The 22,779-nt window shown below is 46.0% G+C and overlaps 6 protein-coding genes across 6 annotated transcripts; 3 read left to right on the plus strand and 3 right to left on the minus strand.

The window, feature by feature from the left end:
• Positions 1-797: 797 nt before the first annotated feature.
• GLAREA_11612 (alpha/beta-Hydrolase) lies at positions 798-1,815 on the plus strand (the record flags this gene model as incomplete). Its single annotated transcript, XM_008089755.1, has 2 exons — positions 798-1,622; positions 1,702-1,815. 2 exons carry the CDS (start codon positions 798-800, stop codon positions 1,813-1,815), a joined length of 939 nt encoding a protein of 312 aa, XP_008087946.1.
• Positions 1,816-2,346: 531 nt separating this feature from the next.
• Positions 2,347-3,414, minus strand: GLAREA_11613 (uncharacterized protein; the record flags this gene model as incomplete). Its single annotated transcript, XM_008089756.1, has 2 exons — positions 2,347-3,209; positions 3,258-3,414. 2 exons carry the CDS (start codon positions 3,412-3,414, stop codon positions 2,347-2,349), a joined length of 1,020 nt encoding a protein of 339 aa, XP_008087947.1.
• Positions 3,415-3,587: 173 nt separating this feature from the next.
• Positions 3,588-6,906, plus strand: GLAREA_11614 (Cyclin-like protein; the record flags this gene model as incomplete). Its single annotated transcript, XM_008089757.1, has 4 exons — positions 3,588-5,198; positions 5,251-5,448; positions 5,979-6,155; positions 6,202-6,906. The coding sequence occupies 4 exons, from the start codon at positions 3,588-3,590 to the stop codon at positions 6,904-6,906; spliced, it is 2,691 nt and encodes an 896-aa protein (XP_008087948.1).
• Positions 6,907-8,178: 1,272 nt separating this feature from the next.
• Positions 8,179-11,772, minus strand: GLAREA_11615 (alpha/beta-Hydrolase; the record flags this gene model as incomplete). Its single annotated transcript, XM_008089758.1, has 1 exon — positions 8,179-11,772. One exon carries the CDS (start codon positions 11,770-11,772, stop codon positions 8,179-8,181), a length of 3,594 nt encoding a protein of 1,197 aa, XP_008087949.1.
• Positions 11,773-12,498: 726 nt separating this feature from the next.
• GLAREA_11616 (RING/U-box) lies at positions 12,499-14,868 on the minus strand (the record flags this gene model as incomplete). The annotated part of the gene is made up of 3 exons (XM_008089759.1): positions 12,499-13,372; positions 13,422-13,934; positions 13,985-14,868. 3 exons carry the CDS (start codon positions 14,866-14,868, stop codon positions 12,499-12,501), a joined length of 2,271 nt encoding a protein of 756 aa, XP_008087950.1.
• A 928-nt stretch (positions 14,869-15,796) lies between these two features.
• Positions 15,797-16,630, plus strand: GLAREA_11617 (Ribonuclease H-like protein; the record flags this gene model as incomplete). Its single annotated transcript, XM_008089760.1, has 1 exon — positions 15,797-16,630. One exon carries the CDS (start codon positions 15,797-15,799, stop codon positions 16,628-16,630), a length of 834 nt encoding a protein of 277 aa, XP_008087951.1.
• Between the last annotated feature and the right edge of the window lie 6,149 nt (positions 16,631-22,779).

The following is a 22,779-nucleotide window of genomic DNA, read 5'->3' on the forward strand; positions in this document are numbered from 1 at the left end:
TTGAGTCTGAGTCTGATCAATCTTCCCAACCTGGTCCCACTTATCGCGCTAGCGTCAAACTGAAGCACGTGAGCGCTCATCCACCATTGAGTTTATCACTTCTACAACTTCAACAAAGTTAGGTAGATCAGGGTCTAGGAATACTAAATCCATCTCAGTTCCATGAGTATTTCGTTAATTGAAGTTGCTGTATGAGTCTTGATTTATATTCATAAAAGCACATTTTCAACAAGGATGCTCTATCGAATGTGGCTAGGCACTTTCATTACCTAGGACCTGCGGCTTGTACTAATGTCATCATTCATTTGCGACTGTCCCGTACGCCGCCATATGAATAGCTAGATCGTGGTACACGATACTATAATTTCCTTTCTATTTATCACTTTCGATTGAACATGATACTCGGACAAGTTTCCTGGCTGGACTGCATCGTTTTTCTGGTTTTCCTTGCTCCCCATTTGATTTGGCATGTCGGATTTTTTCCTACCCTATTCTGTGGAATACAAGCACTTCCATTTCTACGTAAGACCATGCATTTTTCATCCCTAACTACTACACTCATGTTTCCCCACGAAATCCAAAGTAACTAATGATTGGTAGTAATAAAATTGCCTTACGGATTTCTATATGACCATATCTATCTCAACCAGCAGCATCGATCACCGTTTGTGCAGCAAGCATCGTGGTTCGAGGATGTCGTAATTAGATGCGTCAGATATGCTTTCGCCAATATTCCAGCGAAAATTGGAAGGGTATTTTTCTCCAAATTCGTCTCACTTCCATTCTTGAGATTCCGGATGCTCCGACATGGATACATTCGTTCCCCAGTCCATTGGCATGAAGTAAAGAGACCCGACTTCACTGGCATTTGGATTATCAACGACGAAACCAAGGAGCCGGATATTGTAGTGTATTACGCCCATGGAGGTGGGTTCTCTATGGGGTCGAGTTACTTCTATCTGGAGTTTCTCATGGCGTGGCTTGAGCTTCTTCAAACTACGGGCGGCTTCAAAAATCCAGCTATTTTCGCGTTAGAATATACGCTTGTACCAGATGAATCATATCCGGTACAACTTCGAGAAGTAGTTTCAGGATACAAGCACGTGCTCTCAATCACAAAAGATAGCTCAAAGATATGCGTCGGCGGGGACTCTGCTGGTGGTACACTCATCCTTAGTCTTCTCCTCCATCTTGCCACAATATCCAGCATCGGCAATGCTGAGTCCCTGGCCGGGGAACTATTTCAAAAGCGAATAAGCTCCAATCTCACGAATGGCGAAAAGAAGCCTCCAATATTGCCAGAGATGGCAGTCTTGATCTCGCCGTGGGTCACGCTTCAATCCCCACACGACAAAGACACGCCTAGCGACTATCTAAATGCTGCAAACCTCCATCAATACGGATCTGACTATGCGGGAAGTAAAATCTCAGTTAACGATCCCATCATTTCACCGGGAAATTGCAAAGCTGCATCATGGTGGCGGAAGGCGTGCCCATCGAAAGGGTTTTTCGTCATGTATGGGGCTGAAGAGGTCTTCGCATATGAGACACGATCATTGATTAAGTTATGGGAGGAAGCTAAGTTACCAGTGGATAGTGTTGAAGAGGAGGGAGGAATCCATGTAAGCAATGATTTTTCTCTTTCACCAATGCGAAGTCGAGAGTCCTCAAAGGTATTAAGTTAGCTGCTAACTGAATCAGGCTTGGCCAGTCGCGTGTTTGTTCCTCAGCAGCACTAGGGGCGAGAGACAGAAGGGACTCAAGGTTATTGTTCATGAGATGAGGAAAAGGATGAACTCTAAATCCATCTCCTAGTTGTCTCGAGATGAATTTGTACTATATCTGAATGTGGAATTGGTATCATAATTCTTCATATCAATGTTTCCCATGGAATCATGTTCTAGAGCTTCATTTATAGCTCCCGTCAGACGTGAGGCTGATGCTTCCAGAACGAACTATATGTGATTCGCGTATGTAACGAATTCCTTCTCCGCGCCTCCCTCCCGCATCTCATCCAAATTGTGATACTTTGTTTCCAAGCTGCAGAAACGGTGGGAGATCATGTTAGCTGCTTGTAGCCTGCTTCTGAATTTCGACATTTTAGCCCTCAACCGCAAGCAGTGTGATTCTCGCTCTTCCCTTCATTTGCAAGCTACATCTCGGGTGTGTTACGTGACTGTTATGTGACACGAGCAGAGCGCAACTTCTTGACAGTCTTGCTGATGAAGTGTTCATAACGTAGACTTGTACAAATAGAACAAGTCCAGACAATGGTTATGCGTGAGAGTAAGCCGGCTCGGGGTATCTTAGAACGTAAACAAATGCCAGCAAGTCCTTATTCATGATTCATTTCTTTGAAACAAAAAAGCCCTTGGAGAAAGGTTTCCTATTGGTGCCGAATTTAGTTCCCGCACGACCTTGAAGCCAAGCTTCTTTTGTTTTCCGGGCTTGCGTTAATGATGGTGGTGCTAGATTAGAATTCCTGACTTTCGTAACCTTATATGTTGTGGAGCCGATTCGGCGATCTTTGGGTATTGGTGCTAGATCCGCAAATGTAGTCTTTTTCGCTTTGACAGGGACACTTGACAGTTGCAGAGCCTTCATTTCTACCTCCTCCTCTTCATCGTCCTCATCATCTTGCAGGAATTCCTCCGGTAACAAACCAGGCGTATCAAACGGTGTGTTTGCTGGAATGGGAACTGGTGGTTGGGTTTTTGATGGGGTCGGCTGTTCTCTCAAATCGGATGGTTGCGGACTGCCGCTCTTCGGCGTAGTCTGTATATCTAGTTGTGATACAGGTACCTCAAACGACATTGATATAGAAGCATTTGCAGTATTGACTTCTCCAGCATCCTCCTCCATTTCAGACTCCTCATTCGGTACAACGATCTTCACCGCCTCTGCAGTCGGCGTACTTAACTCAGATACTGGAATTGGGTCCATAAATGGTATTTCTACAACGGGCCGAGTATCTTTCGTTCTGATTTCAAGCTTCTTTACGGGTGTTCCTATCGACTTGCCCGTTCTTCTTCGCTTTGCTGTACTTGAGACTACTTCTGGGGGCTCATCATTATCTTCCTCGGCGACAACAGGGCTGGTTATCTCCATCGATCTCCTTTTTCGCGTTCTTGGTGTACTGATTGAACCATCGTGCTGCGTTGCAGACTCCCCTAAGGGTGGTAGCTCACCACGCCGTCTTGTTGCAACCACTATTTCATCAGCATTTTCCAACCGACTGGGCCTGCCAAGCCACTTACTCGAGGTGTTAATTCTTGAGGCTAGCTGAGGCTCTTCTTTCTCACTTTCTGGTGTAGTAGAAAGAAATCCCCGAGCTGTGCTGAAAATTCTTGCAAACATCGGGCCTGTAATTCTAGAGGGGTTGTCTGCACACGACTTGTGGGCCATGCCGGACATTTTTCATGCGGGTACTTTTTCTGCCTCAAAATACATTCACCGCCCTGCAATGTGACGCGTGGGAAGAAATATGTGGATTGGGAACAAAGCAAACAACAAAAACCTTCACTTCAGCATTTCTACTATTTTTCACGGATTTTTTTCAATGCTTCTTTGCTAAACCACAGATCGCCATGACTGATTGGACTAAACTCAAGGTCGTTGACCTAAAAGCAGAGTTGAAGAAGAGAGGTCTTGCTCAAACGGGTCTCAAACCTGCTCTCGTTGCGCGACTGGCTTCAGCGGAAAATGAAGATGGAGAGGAAAGTGAAACAACGGTACAAGGAGATGGCGCGAAGCAAGATGCTAGCTCTGCAACGTCCCCTGACACGGTATCACCTGTGTTGCCATCGGCAGATTTAGGCGCAGAAACGGTACAAGATGGGTCGACTCAGGGGGAAACTTCTCAGCAGCCTCTTGAGATCAGCGATAGTATCCAGGAAAGCGCCAGTGTTGAGCCGCATATTACTTCGAAAGCGCCAGAAACATCAACGGAGCCTTCCGCTACAATCGAACAGCCCGTCCAAATTCCACAAACCCATCAGTCGACCTTACCATCCGTCGAGCCCCAAGAAGCGCGAGATGATGGACAGAAGCGCAAGAGGAGATCGCAAAGCCCACCACCGGCTGGTACCGAGTCGGCGCGCAAACGAGCTCGACAGGATGTGGATATGGATGGCGTGGATAATAGTTTGCTTGAACTCGCTGAGCCTCTAACTCAAAACAATAACACTATCGACCCAGAGGAAAAAATTGGCGAAGGTGAAATGGCGTTGGCTGATACTTCGCCTGGGTCCGCGCCGGACAAATTGAAATATCAAAGTCCACCTGCCTCGAACCTTAATCTGCCAGCTGGTGACAAGATGGTCATCGACACGGAAGACCAAACAAAAAGAGATAGCGATCCTATCATGGATTCTCCTTCACGGCCGAAATCATCGAAATACAAGGAGATATTCACGTCACACCAGAGAAGGTTATCTGTAGACAAATCCGTTTCGCGCGATATACCGGACATGATGGATACCGAACCAGATCGTATAATTGATCCCGCTATTCATCCTGCGACCGCATCCTTATACATTAGGGACTTCATGCGGCCTCTTAACGAGAGCCAGCTCAAAGCTTACCTCGCAGATCTCGCTACAGCACCCGGTCAAGATCCCGATCTAGATGTGATTACCAGATTCTATGTCGATTCGATTCGAACACATGCATTTATATCCTTTACCAGTATATCTGCCGCCTCTCGGGTGCGCTCAGCAATTCACGGTCGCAAATGGCCAGAGGAAACAACCAGGAAGCCTTTGTGGGCTGATTTTGTACCGGTGGATAGGGTGGAAACCTGGATCCAAGAGGAACTTTCGACTCAAGGTGGCGGGCGCCCCGCGAGCAAGAGGTGGGAAGTCAACTATGATGTGGATGAAGACCGAAATGTGACCGCTTCATTACAAGAGTCAGCGAACTTTAATAGACCACAAGTTACTCCGCGACAGCCATCCATCTCAGTACCAACGCCTACCATTCCCACACAACCGAGGGGTATTGAAGGTGCCCCATTGGGACCTCGATCGGACAAATTCAAAGGTGCAAGGGCTGCAACCAATTTTGCAACTCTCGATCAGCTATTCAAATGCACAACCGCGAAACCAGCTTTGTATTGGCAGCCCGTGGCCAAAGAAATTGCTGATAAGCGACTTGACAATATTGACTTTGCCACTTCGAAGGCAGCGCAAGGCCAGCGGGTGAGTGGCGAAATCAACAGATATACTTTTGAGGACGGTGATGTACTAGTAGATCGCGGGCCAGAGATATTCCCCGGCATACGGCCTCCTCCAGGACATCCAAGCTCAAGAGGTGGCGGGTATCGTGGTGGTGGAAGAGGAGGAAATAGAGATGGGCGAGGACTTCATCGAGCTCCGGATCGGTATGACGGTTACAGAGGAGGAGATAGGAGAAGAGATGAGCGACGATATTGAAAGGGTTTCGGCCATTGTAATAAGCATTAAGGGGAGTTTATGGATGTCTGCTCGAATAAGCAGTTTGATATTTCGCTGGTAGCGATGTCACTTGTATGATTATAAAATGAGATTTGATGCCAGATGGATATCTTTTTATAAGGTGGTATTGGCGATAGTAGCTATTGCGCGCCTAAAACCACCGCCAAAAAGAAGTAAGGTTATTCTATTTTTTAAGACCAACGTCGGTAGTCTTGTGAGTTTAGAAGACATACTAAACGATTTGTATCTTCTAATGAAGGCGCTGTGAAGAAATTCAAGAAAGAATCACAAAGTTAACTCCTTAGACGATGACTTTCAACCAAGGCACGCTATAAGAGTTGTACGCGATCGGAAAGGGGGAACCGTTGCCGTAAGGCTGAAAGGTACCTAAGCTTCGGCACGGGCCGCAATGTACAGAAAAGTGTAACTCTGAACGACAACGACTGCCTGTGAAGTATTGACGCAAACAACTGGGAGATGTCGCACTTATCCAATCCACTTGCGACTGCTGATCAGCTATACAAGAAAGTTTCTTTCAAAGCTCTTCCCATTGAGCTGCAAGATAGCATTCGTTTCTACACAGCGCGACTTACCCAAGCCGCAGGCATTCTCCTACGTCTTCCCCAAGACATCACCGCACAAGCCAATGTTCTCCTATTTAGATACTGGGGCGTAGATGACCTTTTGGCTCATGAATTTAGTGTAGGCTAGCTTCTCTCACATATTCATACAAGGCTAACCAACCTAGGACGTCTCAGCAGCAACTATCTACCTCACAGCCAAAATATCGGCCTCTCCTCGCTCTACACGGAGTATAGCGAACGTATATACCTACCTCCTGGCCTGCCCGTCTCTCCCTCTTTCCAAATCGCTACCTCCGCCGGACCCAGACTCGTACTATCTCTCCGAAGGGCTTTATGAGAGGTTCCGCGACCGAATTCTTAACGTCGAAGGCCAAATACTCAACGCGATCGGCTTTAATACCCATGTATCGCTGCCACATCCGTTAGCCATTACATACCTCCAAACGCTCGATGTGTTCAACTCAAAAGAGAAAGGAAAGGCGGTCGCAAAGAGGACAATCGAGTACCTGAATACGGCGTTGTTGAGTCCTCAGATGTTATATCTGACACATCAGCCTAGCAGTCTGGCAACAGCCGCAATCTATTTGGCGGCAAGAGATCTTGATCATAAGCTGGTGGGTGTGGAATGGTGGGAGGTATTTGATTGCGAAAGAGAGGAGCTGGGATTCTTGGTTGTGGGGATGGGTAGTCTGGAGGGTATCGTGAGAAGGGAGATGGAGAGGTGGGGTGAGCGTGGAATGATTACACGATTAGCTGTTCGAGACGAAGCCAAAAATCTGGGTATGGCTGCTGGTGGAAATGGGGTTGAGGAAGAAGATGAAGAGACAGAGATGGCGAGGTTGATGGACGAGAAGGTTAAAGAGGGTTGAAGTCACAAAAATGCTCCTTTTGCTCTATCGCTTTTGAGAAGCAAACGTTTGAATTTGGAAAGATGCTCATGATACCTCAAGGTATGTAGAACCCATGGAATACGTACACATACACTAACGCATCTTTGTGGCAGAAGTATTGAGAATATGACCTTGTCACCATAGGTTACCCCCCGGTCCTCTTCGATAGCGCCCAGGAGGCTTTTACAGCCAGCTGATAGCGTGGTAGACCTCAACGTTGAGATTGAGCGTTGTGGTTGTCATCCCTGTTACTCAGGGACTGATCGCACAAAGATCAATTTCGCAAGGCCAATCACCTCCAATTTTCAATTGACCGTACATTCTGTCTCGGATTATTGTCACATTGAGCTATTTAGTCACAACCGCTGAGATTCATCATGTCTAAACATAAATCTTTGGTCACAGAAAAGTAGCACAGCGCCTCAAATAACTAAGGATGACGGTTATTTACACACTTAAATGAGAGCTTGTTCCATCAACGGAGCCAAAGATATTTAAGGGTAATCAAATAATCTTCTAACACTGTGCTCGAATGCTGTTTGAGTTGTCACCTTGTAATACCTGCATCTAATTCCAATCTGCTGATAGACCTACTTTATGGGATTTTGCTACTTTGTTGTCACTGTATACCGGATAGCTACATCCCCCTTTTGTGATATCGTACATAACACGAAACTTAGCTTGATGATAATCAGATTCCTCAATTAACAATCACAACGAATTACCATCCCTCATTACACAAAAACATATATATATATATGCATATATACCTCTCCTCGCCACCATCCACAGCTCAAATCGATCGTCCCACCTACCAAACCATATCCCTTTCTACAATACACTACCAAGTTTTCCACCAATAACCCATCACCTCCCCACGATCTCTCATCTCGTAAAATGCTGCTCATCTGCCACGTCGTAAGTCCTCTCCTATCTCTACCGCCTTCATTTTGTCTCATCCCACAGCATCCACTGACTCATTACAGTGTAACGCCCAAACACCATACTTCGAGATCACAGAATATTGCGATTCCTGCGGTCATGTGCCAAATGATGTTGCGGAGTCGAGTTGTGGTTGTGATGTCGTGTGGAACTAGATATCCTGCAAACCCTCAAAGAAAGAGCATAAGGATAGGAGGAAAAGGAGTAGAGGGGTCTCATAGTAATACGTTGCCTTAGCAGATCGAGGTTGATATGTGATAAATGTGGTTTCTATGTTATAAAGTGCAACGCTATTTAGATCTCCGAATCCTACGCTGATTCTGCAGATGTCTGACTCTTACTTCCCACTTCCCCCGATTTCAAAGCCGTCTTTACATCCACATCTCTTGCCTCTCTAACAGGAAGCCCATCACCCCCAGCAGCCACTCCACTCGCCGCAGAAACACCAGCCCGCTCAATCTCAGGCACAAACTCCTCCGGACTCCCAACCACCAAATCGCCCTGATGCCTGATAGGACTTCCTGGACCTCTCCCACCAGCCCTCCCCTGATTCTTCCCTAGAAAACTATCAATCTCCTTGGGCGCCGTACCTCTAGGACTAGTCGCGCCTTTCCCCGCAATAGCCTCCGTCCAATTCCATCCGCCCTTCTTAGCACCCGACGGACTCGACGCTCGTGCTTTATCGTTTTTAGCTTTCTGTCCAGGAACCATGTCATCTTCGAAATCATCACTATCGTCTGCGCTATCAACCCAATCACGTTCGCTCCATCCTTCGCTTTCATTGCCGCTCGCTTGGGCTTTATTCATTGCTTTGCCCAGACTTCTGGGGTGAGAGCTATGATTCATCTCCGGTACATCGTCTGATGCTTCTCGCACTTCGGAGTCTGTTCTGTCTTGTCGTTTTAGAGTAGTAATTGGATCATCCCGAGTTTCTCTGCCTACTCGATCAGGGTTCTCTTCGGTGCCCTTGGCACGTTCAGCGTTACTATCATCCTCATCGCGGACTTTAGCAACGGCCGAATCACTGAAGTGCGTATCGCAGAGATGCTTCACAACAGGCCAGCCATACGCATTTGCAAACATACGACGCACAATCATGTTGTTATGAGCATCTGGTTCCAGTCTCACGAGCACTTTTCGCCATGATAAATCCTTGTGGTAAGCACGTGCAATTTTTTCTTCGACTTTCATCGCGGAACCATCCACGACTTCGTTGGGTGCAATTTCAGGATTGGTGTTCCTGGTGTCATCGTAGTCTGCGGTTGAAAGATTGCTTCCAGCACGAGGAGGTGGGGTGAAAGCGCTAGACGATGAGCTACCTGAGGAGTGAGCAATATTCGAACTTGAGCGGCGAGTTAGCAGAGAGGTCGTAGGGCGTTTCTTGAGTGGTGGAGGTGGGATATCCGAAGGATGATAGACACGGTCGTGGAAGATAGTTCGTGCCCGTGACTCAGGATTGATAAGAAATTCAACTGTTGCGAGTGGTGGCTTGAGAAGATCGCCAGCGGCCTCAAAGAAAGTTGTTTTTGGTGGTGCTGACATATGTCCTGAGTTTTCGTCATCGGAATGATTAGCTGTTGCTTTCCCGCGCGTTCTCTTAGGCGATGAAGGCTGCCTTGCAATCTTTGGTACCGATTCGCCAGACTCGTCATCTATTCGAAGTGTTTGGCTTCGTTTGTATATCTTGTTTGGTTTTGGTCCTTGACTTTCGACTTTGGAAGAGGGCTTCGATCCCGTATTGGGTTGAAAGAATTTCACGATACTCGAGAACGGACCTTCCTGCTGTGGCTGTGAGGGATCACCGTCGCTATTGACAGATCTCATAGAACCAGATCTTTCCCGGACGGCCCTGATACTCCGGTTATCATCCTGAGTAGCATAAGGAGGCGGCTGTGGAACGTCTTCTCCATGCCCGTGCTGAGTTGGTGTGTTGGTTCCCGGAGTATCACTGTCACTACCAACAGGATTGTCGTGGGATTCAGAGAATGTGCGACCCATTGGTGATACTGTGTTCTGGCCTGTGAGCTCTGCCCATCCCCAGCTTGTAATAGTGCCTACAAGACCGTTCTCTCGACGGGCCTTTTCCACGCGGCCAAGGCCCTGCCAATCAAGGAATAATAAACAGCTTGTGCGTAACGGTACGACGCCGTCGTTAACTACGTTGGAGTACACTGTTCGATTGCGAAACTTCTTCAATACAGTATGAGCAGGTCCAGTCGGTAGGATTCGAAGAAGCGGCTTAGACTCAGGTGGTGCTTCACCCTCAATCTTCTTGTGTGCACTATCAGTCATGCCACCGACTATAGCACCCCATCCACTTCTAGCAATCGTTGGAGCTCGCCATGTGAGGCCCAAATCCTGCCCAGTTCTTCCAACGAGACCGAAATCGAGGGCAAACTTGACGTAAAGTGGGTTTTCGTTGCTCAACCCAAGAAATGGAGATGCCAAAGCAATGAAATTTATCGGTTTGATGATATCAAAGAACTCTGGCGAGTGTTTCTGAATATACGCGACAGCATACGTTTGTACCAGTCCACCTAGAGAGTGAGCAATAAAGCTTATACTGGTAAACTTAAAAGCAGAATTGCTGTCCGAGGTTGGTTCTTTCTGGATAGTACTATCTTTATGGCTTGGTGATCCTTTTGATGCGGTCCCCCCTTGTGATGAAGTACTAGGCTTCATCGCATGAGATATAGCTTCGGCAGCAGTCTTCTTTGTGACTGGTCGATATGGTTGGTCCGGGTATGTCATCGTAAGTACATATTTTGCGAGACGTTTCCCCAGATACTTGATACCCCGTTCTGTCCTCGTAGCATTGCCAGAAAATCCTCTTACTATGACCTCCTCTTCATCATCATCTGAGTCGATATCCTCCTCTAGCTTCTCTGCCGGGGATTTGTCCTTATCGGCTTCTGATTTGTGGTCCTCGTCCACCTTTTGCCGTGCTTCATCATCACCCGCTTTCTGTCTCTGCTCCTCTCTTCGTTTGGCTCGTCGAGCTTTAGCATCTATCCTCGCCTGTCTAGCAGATGCATCAATACTTTCTTTCATATATAACATATCCGCACCAAGATTACTGTGCAACCCATGGGTCAAAACAACAAGATGAACTTTCTTTTGTCTCTTTCCTCTATGTTTATCCGACTTATTTATATCATCTGCGCTATCGGCAGCTCTTTCCACGGGGATCCCTTTCTGCTTCTCCTTTTCTACATGCTCTTCATCCCATTCCGGCATTTTAGGAGTGTTCCACAAACTCGCCGTATCGTCAACCTTCAGCTTCACCGCCTTACTGAATATCCCTTTCGGTTGTGCATTATGATGGCCATCCTTCGCTGCAGAACTTTGTTGATGGTCGCTAATATGGCCAGGAACTGGCGCGGGAGTGCCTCCGACAAGAGGATTGACATATCCTAGCTGTAGACTCTTCTCATCCCTTCCAAGGAGCACCTCATAGTGTACAGCAGCACTGGTAGAAAAGATAACCTGACTGCTGACCTCTATAATCCAGCTCACGTTCTCCTCTCCTCCTTTGCTCTCTTGTCCAGCGCTGTGTCCATCCCGATCCGCACTTCCCGCAGTCTTCCTCACATGTTCCGGTACGGCGAGCTTTGTAGTGAACGTCCCCCCAGCCTTCAAATTTGGTTCAAACTCTGGCACACCATACGCCCTTGGATTTTCGAATTTCTCATTCGGGTTGAAGTTCGCAGGGTAGGCAGAGGCATAAAGAGTATAAGGGCCATGGACAAAAGCGGCACGGAGGGCGATGGCGGACGTGTTCTTGATGCGCAAGAAGAGATGAGTTGGCGACGGCAGAATCCTATCGTGGGAGGGCGTATAGGTTACTTCGTATCGTACTAGCTCGCCAATCTTGACGCTGCCCGTCTGGTAAAGAAGAAGCATCTTGAGAGGGGCGACGGGTGGGCTCTTGACTGAGAGTGGTTGTTCTAGATGACTGGAGAGAGGCTATGCGCGGTATTTCGAGTGTTATAAAGAGGCCATATTATCATTCTAGACTCAAAGGCCATGTATTCCATTACACCCCGTCTGAAGAGGAATAAGTGTTGGTGTTTCCTCTATATTAATTCTTTGAATCCCACAAAATCCGGCAGCGCCCGAGCTTCAAGGACGGGCGGGTGACCGAATACGACGATGACGATGTGTGGCTGAAACACGGACCCCTAAGGGTTTGCTCTACAAGTCAAGTGCCGACAGCAACAGCGTCGTGAAGCTGGGAACTGGTGAAGCTTCAACAAATGTCATTAGGACCTGCTTCGAAGTAAATCGAAAAATGCAATGCAGTGTTAATAGTAAGTGTGCTCTGCTGATAATAATACTTATATAATTATGTTCGTATATCCTGAAAGACATCTACTACAAATTGGTATAAACAAAGTATTTGGCGGAGCGTCTAATAGCATCGCCATATGGAAGTATACGTTAACTAAGCCATCCAGAGCCAACAACGACCCGGTTTTAAACATTCAAACAAGAGAAGCCAATAATGCCAGTCTGCTTGCATTAACCAAAATACTCCCAGACACGGGTATTAAAAACAAATCCGACAAATTTGTACAAGACATAGTCCCAAATACCAACATTTGCGTATATACTTCCCAAGAAAAAGCTTCAAACAAATGATAGCACTCCTTCTTCGGGTTCCACACCCGGCTCAACAAAACTTCTCCAGGCGCCGACTCGATCGCCGCCACGGCGTGTACCTAGACCTGCTAAGACAGACCTTTTTGTGGACGCTTCCCGATCTGAACTCCTCGTTGAAGCTGTCCTTTCAACAGCCCTTAGGGGGATAATTCGGTTTGGACCTTCTCGCGTAGATACTTCCCTATCAAGTCGTCTTGAGTAAGGCGTGTGGACAGCCACCTCACTCTCGTAATCCGTCCGAGTCCTTCGGGGTACAACTCTTTCTGACGGCCGCGTGCTTGGAGCATTATTGTAGACTTCCTCCATCATCGTATGCCTTCTCAGCATAGGCGGAGGTGGAGGAGGAGCGGGAGCTGCTACAGGGTAGCGTTCTGACATTCTTCTAGGCGGTGGTGGGGGGCCTCCACGTGCCTGTCGTACTCCCATTACATAGTTGGCTGCCGCGGTTGCGTGGTCAAAGGTACCGGTCAGAATATTATGAGCTGCTCTTATATAATCCTGATTCATGAAATGTCCGGCACCATTTCCAACTCCGTGGATATCCCCGATTCCACCTTGATAGTCATCACTCATGTCAAAGTTCTGTAAACGGCGAGCCAGTCCTTCATCTTCCCTCTCTTGTCGGCGTCTTTCGTCTATTTCTTCTACATAAGTATTTGGTCGAGGTCTGCGTTGACGATCCCGAGGAGGTCGTGGTACTGGGTCATCTTGTGGCGGAACTGGTTGCGGTATCTGCATGTGATTGAGGCGATCTGCTTCAACGGCATCGTAATTAAACCAGGGGCAATTACAAGACTTCCATTTCAGTCCACATATCATACAGAACTCGGCCGTACAGTGACTGGGAGCTGTTAGCCTACGTTTCAAAAACAAATCAATGTCTGTCATACCATGTCATATGATTGCAGCCCTCCTTCAGCTCCACCATCGTCCTACAGCTATAGCATCGTTGCCAGCCAGCTTCTTTTGCTGCTGCCAGAAGTTTGTTGGTTTCTTCATCCTTTGGACAGTCACGAGAGCCATGCCATTTACCGTTGCACAAACAACAGACTTTGGTTTTGCATCGACCACACTTACCATACTTTTTTCCATCCTCTGAATGAATATTTCCTGGCTTGATCCATTCGCCACACCGTCGTGCTGGGCAATATATACGATTCTTTGTAGAATACTCTTGAAACTTGCGATTCCACTTTTTCTTGAAATTGAGATCAAAAAGTCTCTCGACATGTTTGAGGGGTATGTGGTCAGTGGTACAGCATTTTGGAGGCATATGCTGTGGGTCGGTAACAGAGAGTTTAAAAATGCGACGCAAGCAATCGTGGCACATGCGATGGCCACATTTCAGCTTAGCAGACTTGGATCTTGGAATGTCATCAGACAGACAGGTCAAGCATTCAACCCTAGCACATGTTAGCATCAGGTAGAAAAACAGTTAAGCAATTTGACTTACAGTCTCTCGGGTTCCTGGGTATGATGGACAGGAGGCCCGAAAAAGTTGTTTATGAAGTGTGATGATGCCCTCTTCCCGGTTGCATTGGAAGCCGTCGTGGTAAGCGATGGAGCGTGCTGTTTTGTTGACTTTATATGGGAACTCGTAGAATGCCCCCTCCGCAAGCTAGGGGCGCGATTTGGAACTTCTCTTATTGATGAAGACCTATTAGAGGGTGGTGCAACTGTTGGTTCGGCGACAGATTTCCGAGAACGATGCGTCCTGGACCTTCGTACACTGTCGTCTTCTTTCGCACTCTCGACACGCTTTCTGTCTGTCCTCTGCCCCCTTTCTTTCTGCTTGGAGGAATGATAGTCTTCCTCTGTGATATATACGACCTTCACCTTGCGCTTGCGAGGACTTTTGTGGCTCGTCCCAGACCGTCTGCTAACTTCCTCCTCCGAGTCACTCGATTCTTCATCTGACTCCAGCCTTCTCGTCCCACTTTCTGCGACGGGGGAGCGTCTCGATGTCCTTGACGGCGTGCCATGAAGATATCTTGAAGGAGACTCGTCTCTCGAAATCGACGCTCGTTTGCCAGGGGATTCATCGTCTGGACTTCTGTGATGGTGCCGTCTCCTCCTGTGGCTCGATAAACTTTCTTCGCTGGGTTGCGTCGCATACGACTCAGAGGCTATTTTCCTAGATGATGCGCTCCTACGTCTTTCAGTGTCGCGCCCATCTTGTCTTTCGACTCTGATCCTTCGTACTCCAGGAATTGATAGCTCCGAGTCCTGTGCAATCCTTTCCCTACGACTCGACGGTGCGGCATGCTCGTTTGCCCATTCGTTGTCACTATCACGGCGCCTGTAGCTCCTTCTCTCTTCTCGCTGGGAATCTGCCATTCCACTGTTGAAACTGAATTGATCTCGAGTTTGCGACCCAAAACCCGGTCATAAAGGGGGCGGGTGGCGATCAGCAGAAGAATATATCGAGAGACATTTGCTCGTGCGGGATAGGATGCTAATTCTCAGCTGACGACTTGATTGATTGGCAACATCGACACTGCATCCTGCAGCAACCAATGCGGTGCATGGGCAAGGCGGGCGCTGTGACTGAGGACACTCCCAGTGATTCCCAAAATGAGGCTGACTCGATAAGATACTTTATTGTTATTGTTGACCGACCATAAGAGAGGCCGCGGAGGCGGTTGGCAAATAGGTCCCCTATCAACAAGGCTCTGGCTCGCCCTGATGGACCCCAAAATCTGCAAGACTAAGGCCGGGAGGCAAGCGCCGCCGGCGACGGAGACGGGTCATCTGGAGCCGGTTCGAACGTCCCTCACACCTCCCTTAGACTTCTTCTTCACAAGTGAGCTAGTTTTGTGGGCTTTGTTTAATACAAGTCTTCCATATTGCCCCTGTTCTTGCATACGAGCTCAATAGCCATTCTACTAGATCGTTGGATACCTTTGATTATGCTTTGTACTAAAGCGATTTTGCCGGGCAATTGGAAAGCTATTGGATCATCACCACTCAGCATGAAAATCTTCGCGCCATAGATATTAGATATGAAGTACATGTTAGACAATGGAATTGTTTGGAATGTTATGCTTGCGGGGTACTCTGTTTGATGCTTCAATTCACTGATTCGCTCCTATCTGTATAACATCAAGCGCTTCTCATTCACCTTGGTGACCCCTTCCATATTGAGCCTCAACCTTTTTGTTTCTGACTCGGAAATCTAGAGTGTACTTCTTTCCGCTATCAATAAGTAAGCTCTCTTCTGAAAAGATAGGCTTCGACCCCAAGGATTCGACAAGACTCTGCTATCATGTCGTGGCGACCAGACTCTCCTGTGGAACTAGCAAACGGGCAACTCGTCTGCAAGAGGCATGGGATGATTCGCTGTGAATCATGTTGGGTTGATTACAGCTTCAGTACTCCAGATGCCGCTGGCACAGGCTACGAATACAACGACATGGACGACGATGACTTCACAATTGTGATCCCGAGAGAGTTTCACCCACCGCGTTTAGCAGATACACCTGACTCCCTCTTCAGTCAGCGCGTACTTCCTGGTATGGCAAGACCCCGATTTGTTCGCAAGACCGACAAAAATCAAGTTATTTTCTGGACGGACGGAGCATGCCTCAATAATGGCAAAGCAAACCCATCAGCGGGCGGTGGATTTGTCTTTTCAACCCCAAATGTCAAACACGATGGCAAATACCACGGGATTCACTTTCGTCTCGAGAATGAAGGGCCCAACGGCAACATCGAAGCACAAACTAGCAATCGTGCCGAACTTCGTGCTGTAATCGCCGCTTTGGAATTCAAAGATCGGAGCCCGGAAGGATGGAAAAGTCTCGTCATTGCCACCGATTCGGAGTATGTCGTACATGGAGCCACTGACTGGATTACGAAGTGGATGGACAACAACTGGAAGAGAAGTAGTGGAGACGCTGTGAAGAATAGAGATCTATGGGAGCTCTTGATGGATAACATTTCACGTTATGAGGAGCTTGGCATCGAAATTCTGTTTTGGAAGATACCCAGGGAGCTGAACAAACTGGCGGATCAAAAGGCCAAGGAGGGTGCTGCCCTGCCAGCTATTGACGAGTGGAATCCCGTCTATGTGTGCGACTGTTGTGCGCCGAATGTTTGAGCGAATTTTCACACTTGGCCTGTTTACGATTTGATACTCTCTTACGCCAGTCGACAGCTTCTTTACTGTATTCTATTATTCAGTAATCTGATGATGAATTGATTATAGAGTGCTCTCAATGAGCCCATCAAGCTTAAAACTCCAATGTTGTTCACTGTTCTGCAGTCTCTGTATACTAAATAAAGTGGAATCAATCCAACTATTAGTTTTTCCCCGCAGGATCTTCACATACGTATCTATACCCTACTAGTAGAAATTTCGTACTGATCTATACTTGTGAAGGGATAGTACCAGTCCATACTGACAACAACAAAAATAACTGGTCATCATTCAATTGCAGCCCTAATTATACATCAATATACTTGCACAATAGCAGACGTCGGACTTTCGGGATACTTGCAACTGTCCTCTTCAACAAAACTTAATTTTGAAAGTTCAATCTTAGAATATACCAACAGATTACCATTTTCGTCGCCTGGAAGTAGCGATTGCTTAGTACGTTGCTAGGCAAATTACTATCAATGTCGTTCATGTATATTGCTTCGTAGATTTTACAAAATTGTGAAGAAAATCATTCTCAGAAGTTACAGATTATTTTCATTACAAGCGCTACAGTCTCAATATATTTTCAGCTCGACAGATACAAGTAAAGTTCTTTGGGGCAAAGGCTCGAATGCAGAGGTGGTCCTTCACTGAATTGAACCTTGCCAAATACCTTGTGGCCTCTTGTAAACTAGACATAAGAGAATATTAGACAGTTACAAGCGTTTTTCCACAGTAGAAGTAAATGATACCGTTTGATGACAGTGTTAAATTTTCCAACCCCCAGCGTGACTTCACAAGTTTGGATGAGATTAGATATTTACACCACAGAAGTAAAATCCTCAAATAAACTGTGAGTGGAGCTTGCGTCATCAACCTCTTTAAATCTGGTTATACCTAGCAGCAGATCACCAGCAACGAGTGGCTCAACATCCTCGTCAAGCAATATCAAACACCTCGCACGTTCCCCTCGATCAGCCTCCTTTCCACCCTTTATAAACCGAAATAAAAACACGATTTTCCTCGCAACATGCTCTAGAGTTGAGCCACTGGTTTAAACGGGATTCTCTGACTCGCTCGAGAAATCCATCACCAAAGAGGGGGAACCGACCGTTGAGACGCCTTGAGATCCCCTTAAGCACAAGGCATTAGAAGTTCTTTGGATTTTCAATGCTGCGAGGCTCAAGGACGTAGACATGGCACACCATGTTGAACCTCTTGCTATGTACCGTGATTGAAGAGTTAATTTGGGGGTTTCTGAGGGACAGCTGGACGTTTCGTTGAATTTTTGGACTTTTGTCAGGCTGGGAGTTAAGCGAGGTTCAGGTGTAGACTTGAGATAGACAAAGTAGAAAGCAATAGAAACACATCAATAGTCGAATGACTTTGACTGAATGTGATGTGTCTCTCTATGGTCGACCTAGTCATACCTCGTTATGTTTCGGGTTTATTATTCTTTTGTGTTAGGTTGATAGCTTGAGTATAACTAATGGCAGATCCGCAATTTTAGAGAACGCGAAAAGTTTGCCTAACACTGATGGATATAAGGACGTAACCCATCAATTTACTTTAAGAAATCTCACACAGCATAGCCATATTTTCAATAATGTTATACGTTGTTAGTCAAAAGTTCAACTCCCAAGTAAACCCACTCCACCAGACAGGCGACTTCTCGCCCCCCCCCTCCTCACCGTCTCTTCATCTTTATAACATGAAGCAAAGCATTTTTCCACCGCAATACACCCAATCAACGGGTTGAGCACAGACAAGTGAGCTGGAACAGACACCCAGATGGGAAACGTCCTTCACATTGGAACACACAGGACACACGTCCTAGCTTCCGCGAACGTACACTGCATCAGACCGGGCTCATAACCGTCGCAATAGAACATAGGATGTAGAGCCGCTGAGGCTCGAACCTTTTGTAGTTCTAATGAAGCGAATGTTTTGTCTCTTTAGGTAGGGTTCTTTGTTTGGCATGTAGCAATTCAACTCTAAGGCGTTTTTTGGCTTCCGTTTCTTTTAGTCGTTATGTGACTGAAAATGGTAAGCGATTGGTGGAGTAACTGTATTTACTTTACCTAGCACTTAATCATCAAAAAACTATAAGTTAAACTTTGCAACAACTGATTCTATTTTCCCATTAACCAGATATCCAAATCTTAACTGTCCCTCAACTCAACGCTCGACCCCCTTCACAGGCGACTTTTCGGCGCCCCTTTTCCATATGTCCCACTCTTTATATTTTCAACAAAGTATGTTCTTCCGCAATATACCCAATCAAGGGGTTGAGCACAAAAGTGAATTGAACATTGCCCATGATGGGACAAGTCTTTCACGATTTGGAAATGGGACATGGTCCCCGCTTCCGCTGTCGCACATTGTATCTGACCGGGCTCATAACTGTCGATGAATTGCAAAGGATGTAGGGCCCTGGAGTAGTTAGACTCACCGTATTGCTCGAACCTTTTTGCTGTTTTGTCTAGAGAGTGTTTCCTTTTTATTCGAGAGAATGGCTTTTTAGGGAAACGGCGATACAAACTCAAGATGATTTAGAGCATGCGCAGTCTACTTTGGCAAGTGAGTCCAGCTGATTGTACTGAATCTGCAAATACTATGGTTGATCTTTTATAATAAAAGAATTTCTACTACATCACTACCTCTTCGAATTCCCATGAACCAGAAATCGTCTCCAGCTCCGCAACGTCCGACCCACTCACAGGCGACTTCTCGGCGCCCCACAACTTTTGCACTTTATAAATAGAAACAGAACTAAATTTGCCACCATATTGAGCACAAAGTGAATCGACGAAAGTCTTCACACAGTGAATTGACAATTGAGTCTTCACAAAAGCGAATGACTTGTCTCTTCACAGTTTGGAATGCGATGTATATCCCGCTTCCCGCTCATGCATTCTGTATCAGGCCCGGCTTTCGCCGTCGATCGATTGCAAAGGACGTAGAGCCTTGAAGCTCGAACCCTTTTGGATATTCTGGAGGTCTTCTTCAAGGAGATAGTTTTTTTTCTTTTTGCGAATGTGGGGGCCGGGGACTTTAATAATGCATGTTTTCTTATCTTCTACTTCGCAAGTGGCTGAGAAGAAAAGAATCGAGAATTGTCACTGTACGAAAGGTACCTGAAGTGATATATCCTTCTATACTCACCGGCAACTCCTCGGCTCACCCCCTCATTGCCCATATATAAACCCAAAAACCCCGCATTTTCTCAGTAAGAAACCCATAGTGGTTGAGCTGAGTGTGAAGAGAATAAAACCCACTGTGGTAAGGTCCTTCACAGTGAAATGGAACAGTTTCCCATAGGGGTAAAGTCCGCGAGTATTTCACAATAAAGTTCGGGGGACGCCCCGTTTCTTGTACAAGCGCGCATCACATCAAACAGTCATGACTGACGATGGATGGCGGAGGATGTAGAGCGGGAGTCTAGAAGATTGCCCTGATACTCGAACCTTTTGGAGCTTTGATGGAAGGGAGTTTTGATCGAGAGTGATGTTTTTGATTGCTTTTTTTGGAAGAGGGAGGGGAGAGGGGAAGGTAAGCGAGTATCACGAGCTGACTTCGAGTACGTTTTCGAGGAGGTAAATTTTAGGTACTGTTTTCTTGCTTCGGCCTTTTCTGTTTAAACAAAATTGTGTAAACTCATGAGATTAGACACCCTAGAGGATGCAGACAGTGGCTAGTCCTATTTATACAGTACAGCAATCGGGGATTCTATAACGTATCTTTGCTAGTCGGCTTCCCTCCAGATTTCTGATTGGGCTGCCTCAGATCTACACTGCAATTTTAGCGCGAAAGAAGTTGTTCGACGTAATTTAGAGTAAGGAGACCCGAGAACTTCGTTCTAAACTTGCACACTACATTTTTATAGCCGAACCCTTACTAGAATAATTCAAACGCGTGTTATTTTATTCTTTGGGGAAAAAATGTAGAGGAAATAGAAATAAGAAAGATGGAAATAACGAGCGCTTTCTATTTAGTCTCTTCTGGGTCGAAAAGGGGGAAGGCCGGCTAAGCGAGTGCGAATGTCTTGATGACATTTGAAAGTAGCTGTGGATATTCAAATATAGCAAGAGATTCTAGAAAAGTAAGTTACTACTTCTTTTACTTTCTATTACCCAAAACCCTAACTCAAAACATCCTTTATCCCCTTCCATTCTCTCCCATCTTCCTCTCGACTCGGCACATCCTCGGTTCCAGCCCCACTTATCTTGTCTCCATCATTATATAAATCCAAAAACGCCAAGAGTCTTTAGCAATACACCGCATGGTTGAGCACAGCTCGTGTCGTCCGATATCTGGTCCTTGGGGAGACTATCCGAGATGAGATCGTGATGTGCATGCTGTAACGTGTACGATGGGGTATCCTAGTACATGCGTCATTCTATCAGGAGATCGATGGCGGAGGATGTAGAGAAGTAGCGATCTAGCGAAGATCTGACTTCTCGAACCTTTTTGTGTTTTGAGGGATGGGAGGTCTGTTTTTTTTAAAGGGGGGGTGGAAAGATGTCTCAGTAGTAGGGGAATTCTAAACAATATGCCTATTAAGTACAGGAAATACTACCCTAAAAGTACCTTTTGTTATTAGTCGAAGTTTATAGGAAACTAAACTTCCAAGCTATTGCGTAAATTCCTCGTTCATTCATTTTTTGCTCTAAAGGTACTTAAGGGGGATGGGTTACTTCCAATCCTTCCACTTACTATCCCTAAGTAAGATAATCCAAAACAGCATCCCCACTAAGTACTAAACATCGCCCCAAAAGTACCTCTTATTATTGATCGAAGCTTGCTAAAACCTACAATTCCATTAGATCTATTACTTATTTATATAAAGTATAACTTTGCTCTAAAGGCATTCTAATCGCACTTCATCGGTATAGAATACCACTACTTATTCTACTCACTACACAAAAGAACCTATCCCCCAAAACCCTAACACCTACACTCTAATCTCCCCTAACTCATTCACCACCTCCCATCCCATACTATCCTATTCACCTCATTCCACCACTCCACCGGCAATTCCACGGCCCTCCATTAAATACAACCCTTTATATATTTAAAAACGACACATTTATCCCGCAAAATACCGATTAGCGCGTTGAGCATTTAAGGCAACAACAGAGCAGTCTCTGGTCCTTGGGGAGACTACCCGAGATGAGACTACTCTGTCGAGCTGAAGGATGTAGAGTAGGCGATCTGATATATAGACCGTACTTGAACCTTTTTTGTGGTTTTGGGGGGGGGGGGGGTTGGAAAGGATGTCGATTTTCTTTTGTAGGTTTGTTGTTGGAGGAGAGGAGAGGTTGTGATTTTCTTTGGTAAATGGAGGGTGGGGAAAGATAAGTGAATATTGCAAATTGTATGTAAACTTTTTTTTAAAGGTTTCATTTTAGGCAATGTTTTCATTACCTACCTTGTTTTGTTCACGTTCCAATAGAATTATTATGTGTTACAATAGTCCAAGTATTGCTCAATACTAACTAGAATAAACTACTACCAAACAACCTCAGATGCCGGCCAATACTATCTTCACAAAAACACAGATACACCAGTTTGTGAAGTCCATCCCCTTTACAAAATCCCCTCCAACCAGATAGTGAAGAGAAAAACAATTACCAACCTGTATCTCCCAAATCCAAACAACCACCCGTAAACCCAAAAATTCTGGGAATTCAAAATAAAAACAACCCAAACAGCTCCATGATGAAAGGAAAACAAAAACAAACCAGGAAAACTCCACTGAAATGAAAAAGAACGATACAGGGTATACGCTCCGTGTCAAAAACTCCACAAATGAACTGATGGTGACAATAGAGAAATGATTATTGCTCTTGGGTTTAGAAGGCAACCACGTCAAGTGTCGTGATATTGGTGAGAACTGATGGCTGATATAAGTGTAAGCCAAGCGAGGAGCAAAGAAGCAAGTTTGTGCAAGTCTGATGAACAAAGAGCGAAGTTGCTAGAGCCAAGTTGTTGGAAGATGGTTCATATGTCGGTTTGTTGAAAGAGTGTGAAGTTTTCATAGCAACTAGAGAGATAAGTGGATATTATCTATAGTCCAAGATGATCCAAGAATCTTGCGTGTTATC

Source organism: Glarea lozoyensis (genome assembly GCF_000409485.1).
Source record: "Glarea lozoyensis ATCC 20868 chromosome Unknown GLAREA8, whole genome shotgun sequence".
Taxonomy (NCBI): domain Eukaryota; kingdom Fungi; phylum Ascomycota; class Leotiomycetes; order Helotiales; family Helotiaceae; genus Glarea; species Glarea lozoyensis.